This window comes from Natator depressus, chromosome 1, assembly GCF_965152275.1.
Source record: "Natator depressus isolate rNatDep1 chromosome 1, rNatDep2.hap1, whole genome shotgun sequence".
NCBI lineage: Eukaryota > Metazoa > Chordata > Testudines > Cheloniidae > Natator > Natator depressus.
Genome location: NC_134234.1, coordinates 207,872,222 through 207,893,532, shown reverse-complemented (window position 1 = coordinate 207,893,532; position 21,311 = coordinate 207,872,222). Strand labels below are relative to the sequence as shown.

At 51.7% G+C, this 21,311-nt stretch overlaps 1 protein-coding gene across 1 annotated transcript; it reads right to left on the bottom strand.

The window, feature by feature from the left end:
* Positions 1-3,840: 3,840 nt before the first annotated feature.
* Positions 3,841-20,005, bottom strand: CD4 (CD4 molecule). The gene is made up of 9 exons (XM_074947993.1): positions 19,945-20,005; positions 15,473-15,628; positions 15,209-15,367; positions 14,714-14,968; positions 13,759-14,115; positions 13,350-13,586; positions 13,127-13,245; positions 11,993-12,060; positions 3,841-4,128 (listed from the first exon to the last, which is right to left on the bottom strand). Exons 1-9 carry the CDS (start codon positions 20,003-20,005, stop codon positions 4,098-4,100), a joined length of 1,443 nt encoding a protein of 480 aa, XP_074804094.1. The 3' UTR covers positions 3,841-4,097.
* Positions 20,006-21,311: the final 1,306 nt, after the last annotated feature.

Sequence of the window (21,311 nt, the reverse complement as noted above, 5' to 3'; positions counted from 1 at the left end):
TCCCTTTGGAAAAGGACCCATTTTTCCTTCAGAATGGCTGCAAAGAAACCAAGAATTCTTTTTCTATAAAATTTTTCTGTTAACGTTTGCACAAGGTTCAACTGCTTAATTCCCTCCAGCCTCCGCAGAGTTAACTTCTCACTCTCTTTCCTTAAATCACTTGCTTATCTCCCAAAATGATACCTTCATCAGCTCAGATTTTACCATTACAAGTATTGTCCCAGGGATCTGAATTCCCCATGCCTGTACTTACTCCTGCCAGTATGCCTCTCAGGGCTCCCAACCCAGTATGCACCTCAGGGCTCCCAACCTGTTTTCCAGTCTCTTTATCTGTTGCCTGCTTGCTTGTCTGCGCCTGATCCTGCTTTCCTCACTGAACCACCCCTTCCCATAGGCACAGGCTTTGTCCCACTAACCATTTAGCAAGGCGGGTGGGCTCCTCAACTAGCCCCCACCCCTCCTGGTCCCTTTTCTTTGTTCCCTTTCTCTCTTGTTGCTCTAGGGTGGTCATTCTGCCAGATAGGTAGTGACCCTTTCTGACAGAAGGCACAGGTACTTCGCTATTATTTACTGTCTATCAGTTCGGTCCAAAAAACCTTAGGCTGCCTGCATTCTCTCCACCAGATTCGTTACCCACACAAAATTCTCTATCACTCACACATTCAAGGGCACCCACCTTTTCCCCAGTTCCTAGGGCTCCAGGCAAAAAGCACCTAACTTTACCCCGCCGTGGCTCTACTCCTCCAGGGCCTCCGGGCAAACGCCCATTCCCTGTGGACTCAGAGCAAACTCCCTTTCCCATTGGACTCAGGGCTTAATCTTTTGCAGATTTACAGGGTCTTTTACCAGTCAAAGAGCCTTACACAGTAATATCCTACATAACCTCTATTTCTTAACAATCACCAAAAACAGACTGCACACACATGCAGTGCTCACCACTCCCAATAAGGCAGAAGGACTTTTCCTGATGGCCAGTCAGAATCAGGTCCATCTGGGGGACTCCAGTTTCTTCACGGTTTCATTGGCAGAATGTTAAGGTCTGGCAGCTCTGATCTTTGGGGCTGTGTCCTGGAGTTGGTTCCCTGTCTCTGGACATAATTTCTCCACTCGAGCATGCAATCAGCCTGAGTTCTGAGTCCCAGTAACAGAATGTATCTGTAAATTAACTTGCGAACTGTGACACGGGAATTTGTAGGGAGTGACCCCATCCCACCATCTTTTACCTCCTATTGCAATGCACAAACTACAAACTGTTTGCACCATCTGTCTCCTTCCTCTCTACCTATCCTCGCTGAGGCCTCCAAATTCTGTTACCTGGGGTTCTTTCAACCCAAAGCTGTTGGTAACTTTTACTCTATGCAAGGTGGTGTCAGGAAATAAATCAGGGGAGACACGGCCGTCTGACCGATAGATGGCTGGCACAGACAGGACAACACAAGAGTGCTTTCACTGAAAGCTACACTTAGTCTCAAGCACTTACACACACGTCTGCAATAGGTTAGTAAAACACCCCCAACCCGCGATAATTACCGAAGCTGAGTGTGGCTCTCGAGTGGCACAGTGGCAGCCTGTCTGCCAGTGGGGAACACAAGATGCATCCAGAGGGAGAGTCCAGTCCTGAAGAGTCCGCCCTACCTCAAACTTTTCCCCCTTATTGATACATTAGTAATAGAATGACATGTCCCTTAAAGAAAACTTGTTAAGCAAGCAGTTCCAATGGCCAAGCAAGAGGCTTTCTTCTGATTATTGATTAACCAGGTGTGGGTTTTACCAGAGTGTGCAGCCTTGAGGTCCCAATAGACATTCCTGGGGCACATCCTGCTCTTCTAAAATGCATGTGTAAGCAGAGTCAGGATGAGCTATACCCTGACATCTGGTGGCGAGTCATGGTGGGTTCTGGAAAAGAACTTCAGGGGCTGATTCATTTGCATAGGCACACCCACCCTGCCTAGATGGTCACTTTGGCTGCTGTAGGAGCCCCAGTTTCTCTGTTATTGGGGCAGGAATAAACTGTTATTATCCTGATTATGTGAATCAAGGACAGTGGAACTGTACGTGGCCTTTTGTTATGATGAAGGGACTCACCATCAACTAAGCAGCACTCGCTAGGCAAGGGTCATGGGTTCCAAAGGCCAGTGAATGGAGAGAGGTATTAATATTTGGTGGTATGGGCTCCTTGGTGAGGGCCTTATATGTTAATTGCACTTTCTCTTCTTTTCACCATGGAATATCAGAGCTATTGGGGGGGAGGGATAGCTCAGTGGTTTGAGCATTGGCCTGCTAAACCCAGGGTTGTGAGTTCAACCCTTAAGGGGGCTGTTTGGGGATCTGGGGCAAAAACTGGGGCTTGGTCCTGCTTTGAGCAGGGGGTTGGACTAGATGACCTCCTGAGGTCCCTTCCAACCTTGATATTCTATGCTAATTTTGATTCCATTAGGAGTCTAGTTACTGGCTGCTGAGCTGAATTCCCTTTGGGCCAATGGTGCACCAGCACTGAGGCTCCTGTACTACAAGCTGAAAAGAGCTGAACTAACTAAGAGCTGAAATCACTGAGCGTCGTGTTAAGCAGTGGGGGAGCCTGGAGATACATTGTGGAGCAGTTTGCGGGGCAGCTGGCAGAGCCGAGCGGCTCGTGGAGCAGAGCAGTTTGCGGGATGGCTGGCAGAGCACAGCCCCATGGAGAGGTGGGGCAATCAGCTTTGGACCACATAAGGTGCCCCTTAACCCCTTCCATCTCCACCCAGGTTGGGAGGTAAAATTCGCAGATAAACTTTTGAACTCTGGGGCTGCCCTGACCAGGGACAGAGACTTTTGGGTTGTTGGACTTTTGGGACTTTGGGTGACTTTTGGGTTGCTGGACTCAAGAACCCAAGGGAAAGGACACACCCCAATTTGCTTGGGGTGGGTTTTTTGCTCATGGGTTGTGTTATGAATCCTGTTGGTGGTGTTTCCCCAACATAATGCCACATTGTTTCTCTCTGTTATTAAAAGGCTTTTTGCTACACTCAGACTCTGCTTGCGAGAGGGGAAGTATTGCCTCTTGGAGGCGCCCAGCGGGGGTGGTATATATTTGTCCTAGGTCACTGGGTGGGGGCTCGAGCCGGTTTTGCATTGTGTTATTGGAATGGAACCCCTAGATACTGAACCCGGCCCTTGTTGCTGCTAACTCTGATGGATAGAAGGGTTACACATGTATCCGTAACTTCAACACAATTCTTATCAGGAAGAATGTGGGGGTCAAGCTGCCCAAAACCCCCTGCCCTCCTCACTTGGTAAAGCTGACGCTGTGACATGGCCAATTTACAGCCTGCTGACTTGGCTGCTTTTAGTAATAAGCCATCGTGATTTCAGGCACTTTACTGGTTTGCCAAAATCTCCCCATACGCAGGGAGCTACTCAACCTGGTAACCAACCTTCTGTAAAAACAAGTAAATTAACAAACAAAACCTATGTTTAGTGATAGTAAGGCTACCTCAGGACCCACCCCAAATCCTTGGAAGCATGGAAATACCAAGTTAAGGGAAAGTCTCCAGCATTCCTTGTCACTGTCTGGAGGGCTGGATTGGGGAAGGTGGCGGTGGTGGGGAAGGAAGGGGAACACAGGATGCAGGAATCAGGGAGGGCTTCTGGCAGCAGGGGAAGTGGGTTGTGGGGAGAGGGCAGGCTGGGAGTGTTTGGGGAGGCCAGTAGCAGGGGTTGTATTAGGGGGAGATGATTGGTGCATCAGGCAAATAAATTCAGATTTTGCAATGAAAATTCTAAAGTGATTTATTGCATTTGGAGCAGGCACAGGAAACATCTGAGATAAAATCCAGGAGGTCAAATCAAGCATATGCGCAAAATACATCCTTATATACTTTACATTCAGTACTTTCCCTGATGGAACTGGGGCTGAGCCATCACCCTGGGATGGGTGCTTGTCCTGCTCACTGTATCGCATCCACACCCTGATAAGATCCCTTCCTGGCAATGGGCTGGGAGAAAGATGAAAGAACAAAGCATTGCACTGGAGGAAGGAAAGGTGGGTTGGATCCAAGCAAGCAAAGTGGGCTGCAAAATGGCTTATCACTGGCAGAGACTTCATTCACCTTTCTGTCTCAAGCATCGGAATAGTCATTCTTCAGCTGACTGCAAGAGAAAGAAATTAAACAGCATGAGCTCTGGTATTGTAGAGGTGAAATGCCCCCTACTCTATGCAGTGACCCCACTGAGCCGGCCAGTCGCCTGACCTCTGGCCAGACTGGAAGGCATAGAACACAGAAGGACTTTATGTAGCTGGGGGGGAAGTGCAATATTTATACAAAGTTGATTAGGCATTTGTGAGACTTAATGCACTTTATTTCCAATGTGGCTGCACTGAGCTCTTTAGGGGAGTTAAAGAGTGACTGTATTGCTTCACGTTTTGCACAGCTTGTTCTGTTTTCAGATGTAGTTGTACTGTTTTGTCTATTTCTAATAAGGGCTATTTTTGAATCATAACTAACTATGCTACCTGCACTCACATAAAAACAAACGAAAGCAGAGCTATGTTCCGGTCACCCAGCACATAATCACCACTATGTCTCTTCCACTCAGCCCTAACTCCCCACCCAAAATAACATTTGCTAGGAACTTAGTAACGTTTAATGACAAGTGATAAGAAGGCAAATAAAATCCTTAGAGTATACTAGTGTACTCCTGTAGGGAGCCAGTGTGGCTCCCCTCCGAACCAGAGGGTAAGGAGCCACCCTCTGGGTCTGAGTGGGCGGGGCCAGGCCGAGCTTCTGCCAATCCCCGGAAGGGGAAGGGTGGGACAGGAAGTACAAAGGGCGGGGCTCTCTGCCCAGTGAAGAGAACACCAGGGAGGGAGACAGACACAGGCTGCCCCCTCGCAAGCCTGCTGCTGACCCAGGCGAACCCCTGGGCAAGGAGAGGCCTTACCAGGGGGAAGGCCTGTGGCAACCAGGGCTGCCGGCCGCTGAATATCCGGAGGAACCAGGGCTGCCCGCAGTGGGTTATCCAGAGGAACCGGAGCTGCCCGCAGCGGATTATCCAGAGGAGATGGAGATTCAAGAGCTGCCCGCAGCGGAATACCCGGAGGAGGTGGAGGGACCGGAGCGACCCGCTTGAGAGAGACCGGGTAGGAAGTAGCCCAGGGGCCCAGCTACACCGTGGGGTGGGTGTGTTTTGTCAGCGGGTGCGGATTGCCCGCTGACCCAGCGGCAGGACCTTCGCCTCCCGCCACTGTCAGGGCCCTGGGCTGGAACGCAGTGGAGTTGGGTGGGCCTGCGTTCCCCTACCCCGGCGCTCCCCTGCCTGAGGGGCGCGCTACTGACTCTTGCCGGCGCTCCCCTGCCTGAGGGGCGCGCTATTGACTTTTGCCGGCGCTCCCCTGCCTGAGGGGCGCGCTACCGACTCCGGCCGGCCCACCTCCCCACTAATTCCCCAACGCCCGGGAGGTGGGGCCGAGGCCTGCTACAAAGACCACTGCTCTCCATCGCCCCTAGGGGCTCGGAGGACCGACACCCGTCACAAGTGGTGGAGAATGCGGGCAGGCGATCCCAACCCCTGCCGAAAGGGGTGAGTGCGAGGGCGCCTCTGAAGCTCCCCTATTGGAAAGATGGAGATGGAAAGGCTTCTCAAGTTCCTGGCTGAGAGCCAGCAACAGCAGCAGCACCAACTCGTGCAACAGCTGGGCGCCCACCAGCAGCAGTTGCTCCAAACCCTGGGGGCTCAGCACCAGGAACAACAAACCCAGTGCTTCCAGCAGCTTGCAACCCTGTGGTCGGGCCATGGTGGCGCTCAACCGGAGCGGACAACCACCCCAACCCCTCCTGCCCCACCGATCCGTCTGGCCAAGATGAGGCCTGAGGATGACCCGGAAGCCTACCTAGTGACTTTTGAGCGGGTGGCCTCAGTGGCTGGGTGGGCGCCGGACCAATGGGCAACACTTCTCGCCCCGTATCTGACGGGGCTAGCCCAGAAGGCTTATCGTGGGCTTCCAGATGATGAGGCCCGCGTTTATGCTCGAGTGAAAGCGGCTATCTTGGATGCCTTCGACATTACCCCGGAAACCTTTCAGCGACGGTTTCGGGAAAAGGTCTACCCACCGGGTGCGAGACCCCGGGCGGTGGCCCAGGAACTGAAGGACACGGGTACCCGATGGCTCCAACCCGAGCGCCGAACCGCAGCTGAGGTGACCGAACAGGTCATCCTCGAGCAATTCGTGCACATCCTCCCACCCCAGGGGAGGGCTTGGGTGTTAAGGCACCGACCCCAAAGTCTGAGCTCGGCCGTCGCGCTTATGGAGGACTTTCTCGAGGCTGGTTTCAGAGTAACAGCCGTGTTAGTCTGTATTCGTAAAAAGAAAAAAGAAAAGGAGTACTTGTGGCACCTTAGAGACTAACCAGTTTATTTGAGCATGAGCTTTCGTGAGCTACAGCTCACTTCATCCGATGCATCACTATGCATCCGATGAAGTGAGCTGTAGCTCACGAAAGCTCATGCTCAAATAAACTGGTTAGTCTCTAAGGTGCCACAAGTACTCCTTTTCTTTTTTCTTTTCTCGAGGCTGAGGCCCTGGTAGGACCGGCCGCCCGCCCCTCAAACCCTGGACCCAATGCACAGAAGCTTGAACGGAGGCGGGGGCCCACCTCCCAAACCAACGCATCCCACTGTACCTGACGCCCAGAAGGCGGCAGGACCGAGTTTTCTCGATGGCCCGAGTCAGCACCATACTCCGGCCCTGGACGCTTAACCCGACCACCAGGCCCCAGCCCTCTCTGTGGCCCCACTGGGGCCCCCAAGCGGCCGGCGCGCCCAGAGGTAGGACCTTGTTTTCGATGTGGCGAGTATGGGCATCTGCAACGGGGCTGTCCTGCAATGGACTGCAACTTTGGCCTGGTGTGCGCCGGCGAGCGACGGGCCCGTCTGCCCTCTGTGGCCAAACTGACAGCCCCCATGGAAGTCGCTGGGGTCCCCGTGGTGGGTCTAGTTGATTCGGGCTGTGGCCAGACCCTTGTCTGCCAGGCGCTCTTCTCGGACCCCCAGCGGACCGTCGGGGAAGTGCGGATTCAGTGCATCCACGGAGATGTAATATCGTACCCCACGGTGCGGGTCCCCATGACGGTGCGTGGAGTAACGCAGTTAATGAATGTGGCAGTGTCGTCATCCCTCACCTATCCGGTGATCCTGGGCTGGGACTGGCCAGACTTCGTCGAGGTGCTCCAATCCCTACCCACCAAAGAGGCGTTCGAGGGAGGCCCGCCTGAGAAGAGGACAGGACCGGACTCGGGCTCCGACCCTGGAGCGGAAACCGGCCCCACCCCTGGGCAGGAGGGCCTGGAAATGAGGGGTCCCCCTCCCGACCTGGTGGACTTTAGCCGAGATCAAAGGGAGGATCCTACGCTCCGGTTTGCCTACGAACAGTTGGCCCGGGTGGACGGTGAGGGCGTGGAGGCGCAGCGCACCGCCCAGTGGCCCAGGTTTGAACTCAACCACGAGCGGCTCTACCTCCTTGACCGCGACCCCCAGACCCAAGAGGTCCGGACCCAACTCGTGGTCCCCCGCATCCATCGTCGGGCTGTCCTGAAGCTTGCACATGACATCCCGGCTGCCGGCCATTTAGGGCAGGAAAAAACTGTGGCCAGGGTCCTGGCCAGGTTCTTCTGGCCTGGCGTCCACCGTGAGGTAAAGGAATATTGTGCGTCGTGCCCGGACTGCCAACATGCAGCCCCGGCCGGGGTACGGAAGGCCCCTCTGGTCGCGTTACCAGTCGTCGGTGTGCCATTTGAGTGGGTAGCAATGGACCTCGTCGGGCCCTTCCCAAAAAGCAAGGCGGGCCATCAATACATCCTCGTCCTGATGGACTACGCCACCCGCTTCCCGGAGGCCATCCCCTTAAGAAGTATCACCGCCCGCACTATCGCTGCAGAGCTCGTGAAGATCTTCGCAAGGGTGGGCCTCCCACGGGAGATCCTCACTGATCAAGGGACCAACTTTACATCTAAGCTGTTCCGCCAGGTATGTGCCCTATTGGGGATTAAGAAATTGCAGACCTTGGTCTACCATCCCCAGACTGACGGATTGGTCGAGCGGTTCAACCGGACCCTGAAGGGGATGTTGCGACGTTTTCCCCCCAGGATCTCCACCAGTGGGACCAGCTGCTCCCTCCTTTACTGCTGGCGATTCGAGAAGTCCCACAGGCGTCCACGAAGTTCTCCCCATTCGAGCTCCTCTATGGGCGGCGACCCCGCGGGGTGTTGGACCTCTTGAGGGAGACTTGGGAACAGAACCCGTCCGCAACACAGGGTCTCTTGCAATATGTCTTACAACTGCAGAGGCGGCTGGCGCAGGCGGGCGAGCTCGCAAGGGAGAACTTAAACACCGCCCAAAGGGCCCAGGAGCAACACTACAGCCGGGGCGCCCAGGCTCGATCATTCAGGCCAGGGGACCGAGTACTCCTCCTGCTCCCCTCGGAGGAATCAAAGCTTTTTGCCCGCGGCAGGGTCCGTATGAGGTCCTCCGCCAGGTAGGGCCGGTAACCTATGAGATTCGGCAACCTGGTCGCCGTAAGGAAAGGCAGATTTATCATGTGAACCTCTTAAAACCGTGGCAGGACCGGGAAGGGCTCATGGTGGCCCCATATCCCCCCGAACCGGAATTGGGGCCCCAACCACCCGAAGAGTCGGATGATGGTGAACCCGAGCTAGCAGAGACCCTCACCGTCGAGCAGCGAGAACAGGCACTCTGCTTAGTGAGGGTGTTCCCCAAGACGTTCACCACGAAACCCGGGCGGACGACGCTCACCTACCATGTGATCCAGACGGAACCCGGGGTGGTGGTCCGAGAGGCAGCCCGGCCATTGCCGAGGTGAATGCAGGAGGCCGTAGAGGAGGAAGTCCAAGCGATGTTGGAACTGGGTGTTATTGAGCCCTCCCAGAGCGAGTGGCGGAGCCCCGTCGTCCTCGTACCGAAGCCCGATGGGAGCTGGCGGTTTTGCATTGACTTCCGGAGGGTCAATGCCATCTCAAAATTTGACGCCTATCCGATGCCCCGCGTCGATGAGCTTCTCGACCGGCTCGGGGAGGCCTGTTATATCACCACGTTAGATCTTACCAAAGGGTATTGGCAGATCCCCTTGGATCCCCGGTCCAAGGAGAAGACCGCGTTTGCCACCCCTTCAGGGTTGTACCATTTCACGCGGATGCCTTTCGGCCTACATGGGGCCCCGGCAACCTTCCAGCGTTTGATGGACCGGGTGTTGCAACCACACACGAAATACGCGGCGGCTTACCTGGACAATGTGGTCATCTATGGCAATAACTGGGAGGAGCATCTTAACCAAGTAGCGGCAGTCCTCCGGGACCTCCGCGCAGCCGGGCTGACGGCCAACCCCAAAAAATGCCGAATCGGGCGGGAGGAAACCACTTACCTGGGGTACACCTTGGGCCGCGGACAGGTCCGCCCCCTCATCGGGAAGGTCCAAGCACTCCAGGAATGTCCGGTGCCAACCACGAAGAGGCAAGTACGCCAATTTTTGGGCTTAGCTGGTTATTACCGGCGGTTTGTACCCCACTTCGCAAGCATTACAGCCCCACTAACAGAGCTCTTGACCAAGGACAGTCCTCGCCGGGTGCATTGGTCCAACGAGTGCGAGATGGCCTTTCGAACCATCAAAAAACGGCTGTGTAGCGATCCAATACTCTTCAGCCCCGACTTCCATCGGGACTTTATTGTCCAGACAGATGCCTCAGGCGTTGGGCTTGGGGCGGTCCTCTCGCAGGAGGTGGACGGGGAGGAACACCCGATTGTTTACCTCAGTCGCAAGCTGTTCCCCAGAGAACGGAACTACTCCGTCGTGGAGAAAGAGGCCTTAGCCATTAAGTGGGCAGTCGAGGCTCTCTGCTACTACCTCCTCGGGGCCCCCTTTATACTGGTTACGGACCACGCACCCCTGAAATGGCTCAACAAGATGAAGGACAATAATGCCAGGCTGATGCGATGGTATCTCGCTCTGCAGCCCTATGCCTTCACGATCCACCATCGGGTGGGACGAGACAACGCCAGTGCGGATTTCCTATCCCGCCTCGGAGAAGGTGAGGACGCCAGCTCCGAAGATCGGGAGCTGGATTTGAGGGGTGGGGTATGTAGGGAGCCAGTGTGGCTCCCCTCCGAACCAGAGGGTAAGGAGCCACCCTCTGGGTCTGAGTGGGCGGGGCCAGGCCGAGCTTCCGCCAATCCCCGGAAGGGGAAGGGTGGGACAGGAAGTACAAAGGGCGGGGCTCTCTGCCCAGTGAAGAGAACACCAGGGAGGGAGACAGACACAGGCTGCCGGCTGCTCCCTCGCAAGCCTGCTGCTGACCCAGGCGAACCCCTGGGCAAGGAGAGGCCTTACCAGGGGGAAGGCCTGTGGCAACCAGGGCTGCCCGCAGCGGGTTATCCGGAGGAACCGGGGCTGCCCGCAGCGGGTTATCCGGAGGAACCGGGGCTGCCCGCAGCGGGTTATCCGGAGGAGATGGAGATTCAAGAACTGCCCGCAGCGGAATACCCGGAGATGGAGGGACCGGAGCGACCCGCCTGAGAGAGACCGGGTAGGAAGTAGCCCAGGGGCCCAACTACACCGTGGGGTGGATGTGTTTTGTCAGCGGGTGCGGATTGCCCGCTGACCCAGCGGCAGGACCTTTGCCTCCCGCCACTGTCAGGGCCCTGGGCTGGAACGCAGTGGAGTTGGGTGGGCCTGCGTTCCCCTACCCCGGCGCTCCCCTGCCTGAGGGGCGCGCTATTGACTCTTGCCGGCGCTCCCCTGCCTGAGGGGCGCGCTATTGACTCTTGCCGGCGCTCCCCTGCCTGAGGGGCGCGCTACCGACTCCGGCCGGCCCAACTCCCCACTAATTCCCCAAAGCCCGGGAGGTGGGGCCAAGGCCTGCTACAAAGACCACTGCTCTCCATCGCCCCTAGGGGCTCGGAGGACCGACACGCATATAAATCCAGCATATGACAGCACAGGGCATCTTTTCCTATTATGGGGTTCATGAGGTTTAGTTTCTGGCCACCTAAAGACTGAAGCAAGTAGTTCAGTCTTGGCAATCCAGGCAGGCCTAGAAAGCTCACTGCTGCTTTTGCAAATGTGAAAGGTGTAACCATAATAGCAATCATCTTCCTCTCAGAGCAGTCATTGTGCATAAGGAGGCATTTCCCTGGGCTTTCAGAAACATGGCCTTCCTTGAACTGAAGTTCTACGGCCACTGCTGGTCATCCCAGGATTGGAGAACAATGATGCAGCCCTCACCACTCTGTGCTTGTGGTTTTTGCCCAAAATAGCTTGTGGGCACTGAGTGCTTTATCCAGAGACCCTACACCACTCACTGGTGCATGCGGAGCTTCTCTTCTAGCTAAGATTGCCACTACATGGCTCTCTGCTAGTAATGACTGAACAGCTGCCACTGTCTCTGCACAGCTGCTTCTGCTGCCTCAGAGCATATAATCATCAAATCTTAGGAAATGCCAGCTCTCCACTCAGTGAGAAACCCTTGTTCTCATGAAAGCAGTCAGCAAGCGAAGCAGCATGTGTTGGTTTACTTGGACACTGTTATAGGGATTCTGGGAATTTGTCTTCTTCTCCCACAATCCCTCTGGTACCTGTGAGGCCTCCCAGACGGCTATTAGCAATCACTCATAACACACTACAGTTTGGAGCAACACTAGGAATTCTGGGATGAATGCCCAGAAGAAATTGCTGCTAACACAAGCCAGTGCAGTGCTAGTGTAGATTTGGGGTGTAACTGTAAAGCCACTAAACATGAGTGTGAATATTGTGAGGATGCACTGATTTGTGTTTACCACAACTGAGATAACTAACATGAGTTAATTGCAACTGAGGGAAGTACAGTCTAGGCGCAGCCTGAAGAGAGAGGCCCCATGTCCTATTCCCCCATCCCTGAGTTAGCAGCTAGCCCCACTCTCCTGAGGCCAGCATCTCTCCCTAGTCAGAGGGGCCTGGATTTGTACTTACCGTTGACACTGACAAGTTCTCCTTTCAAACAAGTCTCGCCTGGCTCGTGCCATCTTTTCAGCCCGTTGCTGCCAGGAGAGAAAGCAGTGTGGCATGAACCCTCATTTCTGTATTTAAAGTTCTTCCCTCCAAAGTGGCCAGTGGTTTCAAACCCTCTGCCTGCCCTGACTGTACAGATTTTATTTGCCTTTGTCAAGGTTCCTTCCCCACTCTGAACTCTAGGGTACAGATGTGGAGACCTGCATGAAAACCTCCTAAGCTTACTTTTGCCAGCTTAGGTTAAAACTTCCCCAAGGTACAAACTATTTTACCCTTTGCCCTTGGACTTTCACTGCCACCACCAAACGTCTAACAGGGATATAATTTGGAAAGAGCCTGTTTGGAAACGTCTTTCCCCCCCAAATCCTCCCAAATCTTACACCCCCCTTCCTGGGGAAGGTTTGATAAAAATCCTCACCAATTTGCATAGGTGAACACAGACCCAAACCCTTGGATCTTAAGAACAATGAAAAAAAGCCATCAGATTCTTAAAAGAATCACCTCCGTAAAATCAGGATGGTAAATACCTTACAGGGTAATCAGATTCAAAACATAGAGAATCCCTCTAGGCAAAACCTTAAGTTACAAAAAGACACAAAAACAGGAATCTACATTCCATTTAGCACAGCTTATTTTCTCAGCCATTTAAAGGAATCGGAATCTAACGCATATCTAGCTAGATTACTTATTAAGTTCTAAGACTCCATTCCTGTTCTGTCCCCGGCAAAAGCATCAAACAGCCAGAGAGAGAGGCTTTGTTTCTCCCTCCCCCCAGCTTTTGAAAGTATCTTGTCTTCTCATTGGTCATTTTGGTCAGGTGCCAGCGAGGTTATCCTAGCTTCTTAACCCTTTACAGGTGAAAGGGTTTTTCCTCTGGCCAGGAGGGATTTTAAAGGTGTTTACCCTTCCCTTTATATTTATGACAGCCTTGCTCCTCAGAGATTTATCTGGGATATGGCTATTTTAAGAGCCCCTACCCCAGGGGTGGTGGTGCCTAGTTCCCTCCCACTTGCTCCTCTGACGGGGGGGGAATCCTCAGAGAGTGCCATGAAGAGACTTTTCTCCTTTGCTGTCTGCTGGGACTTGGGGACTCACCCTTCTCTGCTGCTGGGCAATATAGATGTAAGTACATAGGCTTGCAAGGAGAAGCAGCACTATGCCAGCTCCAACCCCTACCCAGCTCCACACACAGCTATTCCGTTCAGCAGCCTTCACTGTGGAGAGAGAAGTGAGTGAATGGGAGAGATAGATGTGGAGAGAGACACAGAGAGAGACAGCACGGGACTTTGAATGGAGGAAGTAGTGGTGGTCTCCTTACCCACAGTGTAGTCAATGCTGGTCATCACGTTGTTCTCCACGTTAAGGCTGCATCTCCACAGCCCCACAGTCTTGGTCTTCACCATCACCTCATTGTATCCCAACATATTTAATTCCTTCTCAGTCCCATTCACATGCTCCCAGAACAGCTGGGCATTATGTGGGACAGGAGCCGAGAGCTTGCAGAGCAGGGTCACGTTAGCCCATTTGGAGAGCGGCTCAACAGGGTCAGCAGAGACTGCAAAGAGAACAAGAGGGGGACATGCAAAGGAAGGGATGGGAACAACCTTTCCATAGGGTCTGAGAGAGTCTCGGGGTCTCCAGATGGTAGGCACCTTTTTGGGGGGCACCTCCCATACTCCTGCCCCATTTCCTCTGTACTGTCCATAGGGGCCACAACTTCCTCTCACCTGTCATCACCACTAGGTGGATGGCCTTCTTCACACGGCCACGGCTGACTGTGAGCTGGCACTGATACCATCCAGCATCCTTGAACTGGACTTTGGCCAGTTTCACTTCCAGATGATTGCTGAGTTTCCATGTAAACTGCATGTTGGCTATTTGCTTAAACAAGGGCGGCTCTTTAGAGGTGACACTGAAGTTAAACTTCTCCTGGTACTCGTTGTCTGCCATTGATTTCCACTCCAAGCCTCCCGTGATGTACTCCAGCTCTCTTATCTTCTGCAGGTCAGTGCTCAGAGAGTAGGAGAAGGACACGGTGGAATTAACAGCTTTGTAGAGCGTCTCCTGGTTCAAATGATGAAAACCTGAATTCAGAGGAGAACATATGGAAGTGTGGGGAGCAATAGTCTCATAATCAATTTTGCAACCTCACCATGGAGCAGGGAGGAGATAGTCCATCCCTCTTCTAGCCCTAGGGAGACCCCCATCTGGGCTATTGTGCTCAGTTCTGGAGGAGCTCAGAGAAGAGCCACAACAGTTCAGGATGCCAGAAGGGCTGGGTTCTTGGGAGAGAGTCAAAGAGCTAAATCCATCCAGCCAAGCAAAGCTACAACTGGAACAAGGAAATGAGAATCATCTGCATGAATCTGAGATGCACAAACCTCTGGGGGAGGGGGACTGTTTAGGAGAACAAGGGGGAACAGGGTGAGACTGAGCCAAGGAACAGGAGCTCGGGAGCCAACCTTCAGTGCTTAGGGGTCTGTGAGCCTGGGGATCCTGAGAGGAAGGCCCTGGTGCTGCATTGCTCAGGACACTGGGAACTAGGAACCCAGGAAATGGACTGTGACCTTTCCCTGGGGCTGTGTGTGAGGAGGAGATGGGATCTGTTTAGATTTATCCACCGTCTTCTGCATTTTCTAGGCATCTGCAAAGTTCTGAAACTCAGATCCATGCTTCTCTTACCTATCACCAGCACCTTATAGGGTATGTCCAGCTTAGCAGACAGGGATGCGATGTGGCACGTCCAGGTTCCACTGTCCTCAGCCCGGAGGTTGTGTATCTGCAGACTGTGTCCACCATTCTTCAGTTCTCTTGACTGAGTGGCTGTCACTTTGTCCTTGCGGTTGTCATACCAGGTGACTCTGGCACTTGAGGGACCTTGTATGGTCAGCATGAGTTTTTCATGCTGCAGGAGGTAGCCCCTTGGAGAACTTGTAACTGTGAAGAGAGAGAGCCCGTCCGGTGAGTCCTGTTATCTCCCAGCTTCCTCAAGGGGAGATGCTGGGACTGAAGGTGAGCATGGCGATCTCAGCAGAAGGGCAATCTGAGGATTGCTCTGCTGGAGGAAAGGGATTTGCAATAGCTCAGGCCAGAGGAGATGGACAAAGGACAGGGACCTCAGCAAAGTGTTGTCTCAAAGCTCCTTGCACTCTTATCTCATTGTCCCAGATCACTCACCTTCAAACACTTGCAGCTGGACCATGAAAGTTCTGGAACCAACTCCACAGACGTACTTGCCAGCATCAGAGTGCCTCAGATGTGACAGTATCAGGGAGAAGTTCCCCTTGGACATCTCCTGCTTATTTAATTCAGATCGATTGAAAAACGGAGTTCTGCCTTTGGGGAGAGTAAGAAGGCAGTGGGTGAAAGCTGCTCCCTAGGAGAGACGGGATTCCATAGCCCTGTCTGAGGGACAAGGGAGTGGTGAATTTGGAGTTCTACCTCTCAAGAGCTGCTTCTGATACTGGATCACAACTAGGTCATTGTATTTCCAGGTCACCCCTTCATTTGGGGATTTTCCAATACAGGGCAGGATCACCTGTTCCCCAACAGCACCAAACACTGTTGTCTCTCCCTCAGCCATAGTGGAGATCAGACCTGAAAGAGACCCCCCAAAATAATGCGGGGAAGGAACAGTCATTACAGTGGCAAAAGTTAATACCCCCTCTCCATCAAAATGGACCCCAAACCTGCTAATCACCCACACTCTTCCCTGGGAGTCTCCCCCATTTTTATTGCTCTTTTTCCTCTTGCAGTCTTCCTGAAATCTCTAGTCTCCTCATTCCAACCACCTCAACTCTCTTCCATAAAATCTAATCTAATCTAATCTATCTATCTATCTAACAAATGGTGATAGATGGGGCATTTTCCTGCAATATCCATGAAAAACCTTACTGAATTAAGTGTACTTATATCTGGATTAAGTTAATACATTGAATTAAATGCAAAGGTTATGTATTATTGTGGGATGGGATTGTATGTAACCTCTCTAGGGGGGAGCTGTGATGTGAACCCTGGGAACTGTTATGAACTTCAAAGGACTGTATTGAACAATGTGCCAGACAAGAATGGACTTTTGGGGACAAACAGTGTCAAGTGGTTTGTCTGGGGACTCTCCAGGGGGAGGTGAATGTGAAAACCCAGCCTTATGAAGCTGTGCCCTGAGGAAGGGACCATTGTCTGCTGATCATCTGCCCCTGGAATCTCAAAATGAAAGGCCCAAGGTGTATAAAGAAGAGACTGACCTATTCTTGGTTGTTCTGGGTCTGACTCTGGGACACTTATGAACTTGGAACCAGAGGGAAAACCCTGTGTGAGGTTTGAAGGATAGACTCCTACCAGAGCCCTTGTTAGAGGTGGGATGATCACTGCTAAATACTTTTTTTGTTTTTAGCATGCTTTCTCTGTATTGCTTTTGCCTTAGGAATAAATGTATTGGCTTAGAAAGACCTGTGTGGTAACTTCTAACTGCTGGCAATTACCGGGTTCATAACCTCTGGAGAGAAAGCACAGTGCAGACATTAGTCTTGTCGGCAGTCCTTACTAGGGAATTCACAGTGTAGGTAGGGAACTGTGCAGCCTGGAAATACCCTAGTCAGGAGGGAGAGAAACGTGGGTCTTTGTCCAAGAGAGGTGATGGCTGGGGAGCTGGAAGCCTAAGTGGGTGTTGCCTAAATCCTAGTATGCTTGTGTTTGTATCTATTTCTGTCTCTGACACTTTGTGTCCCATCCTGGAGTTACAGCCATCTCTGTCTTTGTCTTTCTCTCTTACCTTTCCTCCCACTCCTGCTGACCTTACTTTCCATTCTCCCCTCCCTTGGATTTCCTCCCTTCATTTCTCTCCCCTGTGGCTCTCTCTTCTTTCAGCCCCATTCTTTCCCATTCCTGCACACCCTCCCTACATTGCCTTCTCTCTCTTTCCCTAGCTGACAGAGATTCTGTTCTGTTTTACACACACACACACACACACACACACACTTCTCCCTGGGCTCGTGCCTCCAGAAGGCTGCAGCATGGCCTTCAAAAATCACGAGTCAGGCCACCAAAAATATCATGAGAATAAAAATCATGAGATTTAAAAAATAAACCGGTGTTTTCTGTTTGGCGTTTTCAGGCCACACTCGGGTCAGGTTTTCACACTTTTCTCTGTAAACTGGAGAGGCAAAATCTTCTTTTTTCTAACTGAAAGCTGAGAGTCTTGTGCAATCATTCTCCATTCCTGCAGCTGGGGCTTTAAGAAAAACATCACGTATGGCAAGAGCTCCAATCAAATCACAACAATTGGCAAAACTGAGTCTGTCACAGCAAATCCCTCTGTAGGAGACATCGGACTGGCAGCAAGTACCCCCACCACCACCACAGGGACTGGGGTGGGGTGGTGCAGGGGACAGGATTTTCCCTCCTGCACTCTGTGGTGAGTGGTTGGGATCAGTGCTGTATTTGATGTGATAGTGCCCAAAGGTCAGGTCCCTTACAAACAGTTCCACAGATTTGCAGGTTATTGGGAGCCCTGACCCACAGGACCAGGACTGGTCTTGGCACCCCTGCCCCACTATCATGACATCTTATCACTTCAGTCAGTGCAACGTCTCCCTGTTTCAGCGCTGCCAACACCATGCATTCAAAACTCCCAACTCAGATCCTCCTCCCCCGCAAATCATGAGATTGGCTCAAAAATTATGATTTTTTTTAAATAATAAACCACACTGGTTTGCACCTGCATTCTGATCTTTATAGGGAAGTTGCCCAGCCCCAATTTGTATGTTGTCATTTCAGGTTCAATATTCAAACTGAAACATACACAAAAAAGTGCCAGAGGTCTCCTGTTTGGCTCCCTGGGGGCAGAGCCCCCTTGCGTCTCCTACTCTTGATGGCAGAGAGCTGATCGCTGACTATGTAGGTTTCCACTCATCTAAAATTTTGCAGGACACTCCTATATTTAGGATTCTGTCCTACCTCCTTGAGCCAGCCCACAGCCTGTACCCCGAGCAAACAGACCCTTCGTACAAAAATACTCTGCAGTCTAGGGGACACCAAGGCCTCATACCTCTACACTATGGGAGAGGCAACTATTATCCCACTCACTTTATAGATAAGGTAATTTCTAGCAGAACTGAGAATAGAACCCAGGCCTCTAACATAGGAGACCCAAATCTCAACCATCCTGCAAAACTGCCTTTCTTTAAATAATAATAATAATAATAATAATAAAAAAATCTGTCATACTTATGTGTCCGGCCAGCCTGTCAGTAAACACTAGACCACACTCCCCTCCCAGAGCTAGCTACAGATTATCTGGGTAGTTCACTGGCAAAGTGGGTGTCACACCACCCTCTAGTAGTTGGTCCACATAAAGAATCATAGAATCATAGTCAGTTAGGGTTGGAAGGGACCTCAGGAGGTCATCTAGTCCAGCCCCCTACTCAAAGCAGGACCAACCCCAACTAAATCATCCCAGCCAGGGCTTTGTCAAGCTTGGCTTTAAAAACCTCTAAGGATGGAGATTCTATCACCTCCCTAGGTAACCCATTCCAGTGCTTCACCACCCTCCTAGTAAAATAGTTTTTCCTAATATCCAACTTAGACCTCCCCCACTGCAACTTGAGACCATTTGCTCCTTGTTCTGTCATCTGCCACCACTGAGAACAGCCTAGCTCCATTCTCTTTGGAACCCCCCTTCAGGTAATTGAAGGCTACTATTAAATCCCCCCTCATTCTTCTCTTCTGCAGACTAAATAAGCCCAGTTCCCTCAGCCTCTCCTCATAAGTCATGTGCTCCAGCCCCCTAATCATTTTCAAGTATCAGGGGGTAGCCATGGTTGTCTGTATCCACAAAAACAACAAGGAGGTAGTCTTTAAGGTGCCACCGGACTCCTTCTAATCATTTTCGTTGTCCTCTGCTGGACTCTCTCCAATTTGTCCACATCCTTTCTGTAGTGGGGGGCTCAAAGCTGGATGCTATACTCCAGATGTGGCCTCACCAGTGCCGAATAGAGGCACTGGTGAGGGCACTATCCCTCGATTTGCTGGCAATGCTCCTACTGATGTCCAATATGCTGTTAGCCTTCTTGGCAACAAGGGCACACTGTTGACTCAGATCCAGCTTCTCATCCGCTGTAATCCCCAGGTTCTTTTCTGCAGAACTGCTGCTTAGCAAGTCGGTCCCCAGCCTGTAGCAGGGCATGGGATTCTTCTGTCCTAAGTGCAGGACTCTGCACTTGTCCTTGTTGAAACTCATCAGATTTCTTTTGGCCCAATCCTCCAAATCACTCAAGTATTTATCGGCCTCCAGTGCCTTTCCACAATCCTCCCATGCCTTCCTCCCCTCCCCCCATGTCCTCCCACAATTCACTGGGAAAGAATTATGAAGCAGCTCAGTTTACTGCAGCATAAAGAACCCGGGGATGTGCCCCCAGGAGTCCTAGAGACACCCACGGGTGAATGCCGTGGCAGTGAGGTCACAGTCATACAGGTTATGGTTTTGAAGTATGGCTGCTCACACCCGGGCTACGCTAACCCAGGTGCTCAGACATGGGTGCTGATCATCTAAGTTACCTGTGCAGGGAAGACACACCCTAAGAGGGGCCATCTTTTTTGGTGTGGTGATCCAGCCAGTGTGTTCTCCCTGGTATAAATATCAAATTCAGTGTATTTTACACTGTCCCTAGATTTCCAGTTCTCCTGGGGCTGCAGGTTTCTGTATTATCACATATAGCTGCATAGTGGTGGCTTCACTTTTACCTAATAAGGCCATTTTAGGCTTGTGGATTCAGTCCCATTGCCAGTAATCGGATATGGCAGCCGTTTAAAAAAAGGGCAAAACTTGTTTAGTTTGAAGCAGGAAACCAGGAGATCGTAAAGAGCCTAAAAATACCCAAGCTGCTGCACCACACCCTGCCCAGCCAGGGACTCACCGAGCTGCATCACAGAGAAGACAGTAAGGATGCTGTATGCCATGACTCTGAATGGGTTCATCCTCTTGGATTGTTCCTTCCCTCCGTGAACTGTGAGCTGGAAATATCGTCCAGGTAAAGGGATCCTAATGCAGAAAAACCCAAATGAACTATTAATAGTAGTTTATTTTCCAAGTCTTGTGGCTCCATGGCTGGGCCTACATACTTGGTCAATGTCCCTGGTGTCTGCTGTGCTCCAGCACAGCTAGGTGGAAATTCTATCACTGAGACAGGTGAATTCAATATGCAATGAAGAATCCAGCCAGTGTGTTCTCCCTGGAGTTTGATACCGAATTCAGTGTATTTTACACTGTCCCTAGATTTCCAGTTCTCCTGGGGCTGCAGGTTTCTGTATTATCACATGAAGCTGCTTTCTGTCAAAGTTGTGGGAGTTGGGGGTGCTGGAGGATTTTCAGTAGCACAGCAGTGGTTTGGCCTTTCTGCACTTGGAAAGGCACTATGGGGTTCCTGCACCCAGGTGGCAGTTGAGGCCTTTGCCCCAGGTAGAGGCTGCATCTCCTCTTTCCCTTCCTTTCTGAGAAGACAGGGGAAACTTTGAGCTTGAATGGGCTGAGGGGAGGCTAGAGGGCCTGCAAAGGCAGAGCAAAAATCTGGCCTTAATTGCTTCTTTGTGATGGATACAGACAGCTTGGAAAGCTCTTTTTAAAGGGTTTTCTGGTTAGTTAGTTTGTTTTTGTTTTTTACCTTAGAAATCTCATGACTATCAAGTCTGGTGTTCCCTGGAGGACTTGTTAGGATTCTCAGAAATGTGGAGCAGGGAAGAAGGGGAGGTGTAGAAATAGTAGTAAAAAGCGTTTTTCTCCCAAGTGTTTATAGCATTCGAATTAAACAGCTGTTAACTGAAATCTGAAAATCATGGAAACAAAACCCAAAGGTCTAAGGTCTGAATAAAAAGTTGATAAATTTCACACCCTGGGCGATGTAATTAAGATGACCTAAGACCCAGTGTGGACACTGCTATGTTGATGGAAGAATTCTAGCTACTGTCTCTCAGGGCAGGTCTACACTTAAAACACTGCTGTAGCACTTAAGTGAAGACACTTCTATGCCGACAGAAGAGAGCTCTCCTATCGGCATAGTTAAAACTCCTCCCCGAGAAGCGGTAGCTATGTTGGCAGGAGAAGCTCTCCTGTCAACATAGTGCTGTCTACACCAGGGGTTAAGATTGGTATAATTACATCGCCCAAGGGTGTGTACTTTCCACACCTGTGAGTGACACAGTTACACCTACAGAGGTCTGTAGTTTAGGCCTGGCCTTCGAGAGGTGGATTAACTACACCTGTGGAAGAACTACATCGATGTAGTAA

Excerpts from the sequence above, each read along its gene's own strand:
- CD4 (XM_074947993.1), bottom strand. The coding sequence starts at position 20,005 with ATGAACCCATTCAGAGTCATGGCATACAGCATCCTTACTGTCTTCTCT. Across the intron at positions 14,116-14,713 it reads CTATAAGGTGCTGGTGATAG|GTTTTCATCATTTGAACCAG; the intron begins GTAAGAGAAGCA and ends CTCTGAATTCAG. Across the intron at positions 12,061-13,126 it reads TTGCCCAGCAGCAGAGAAGG|CAACGGGCTGAAAAGATGGC; the intron begins GTGAGTCCCCAA and ends CTCTCCTGGCAG.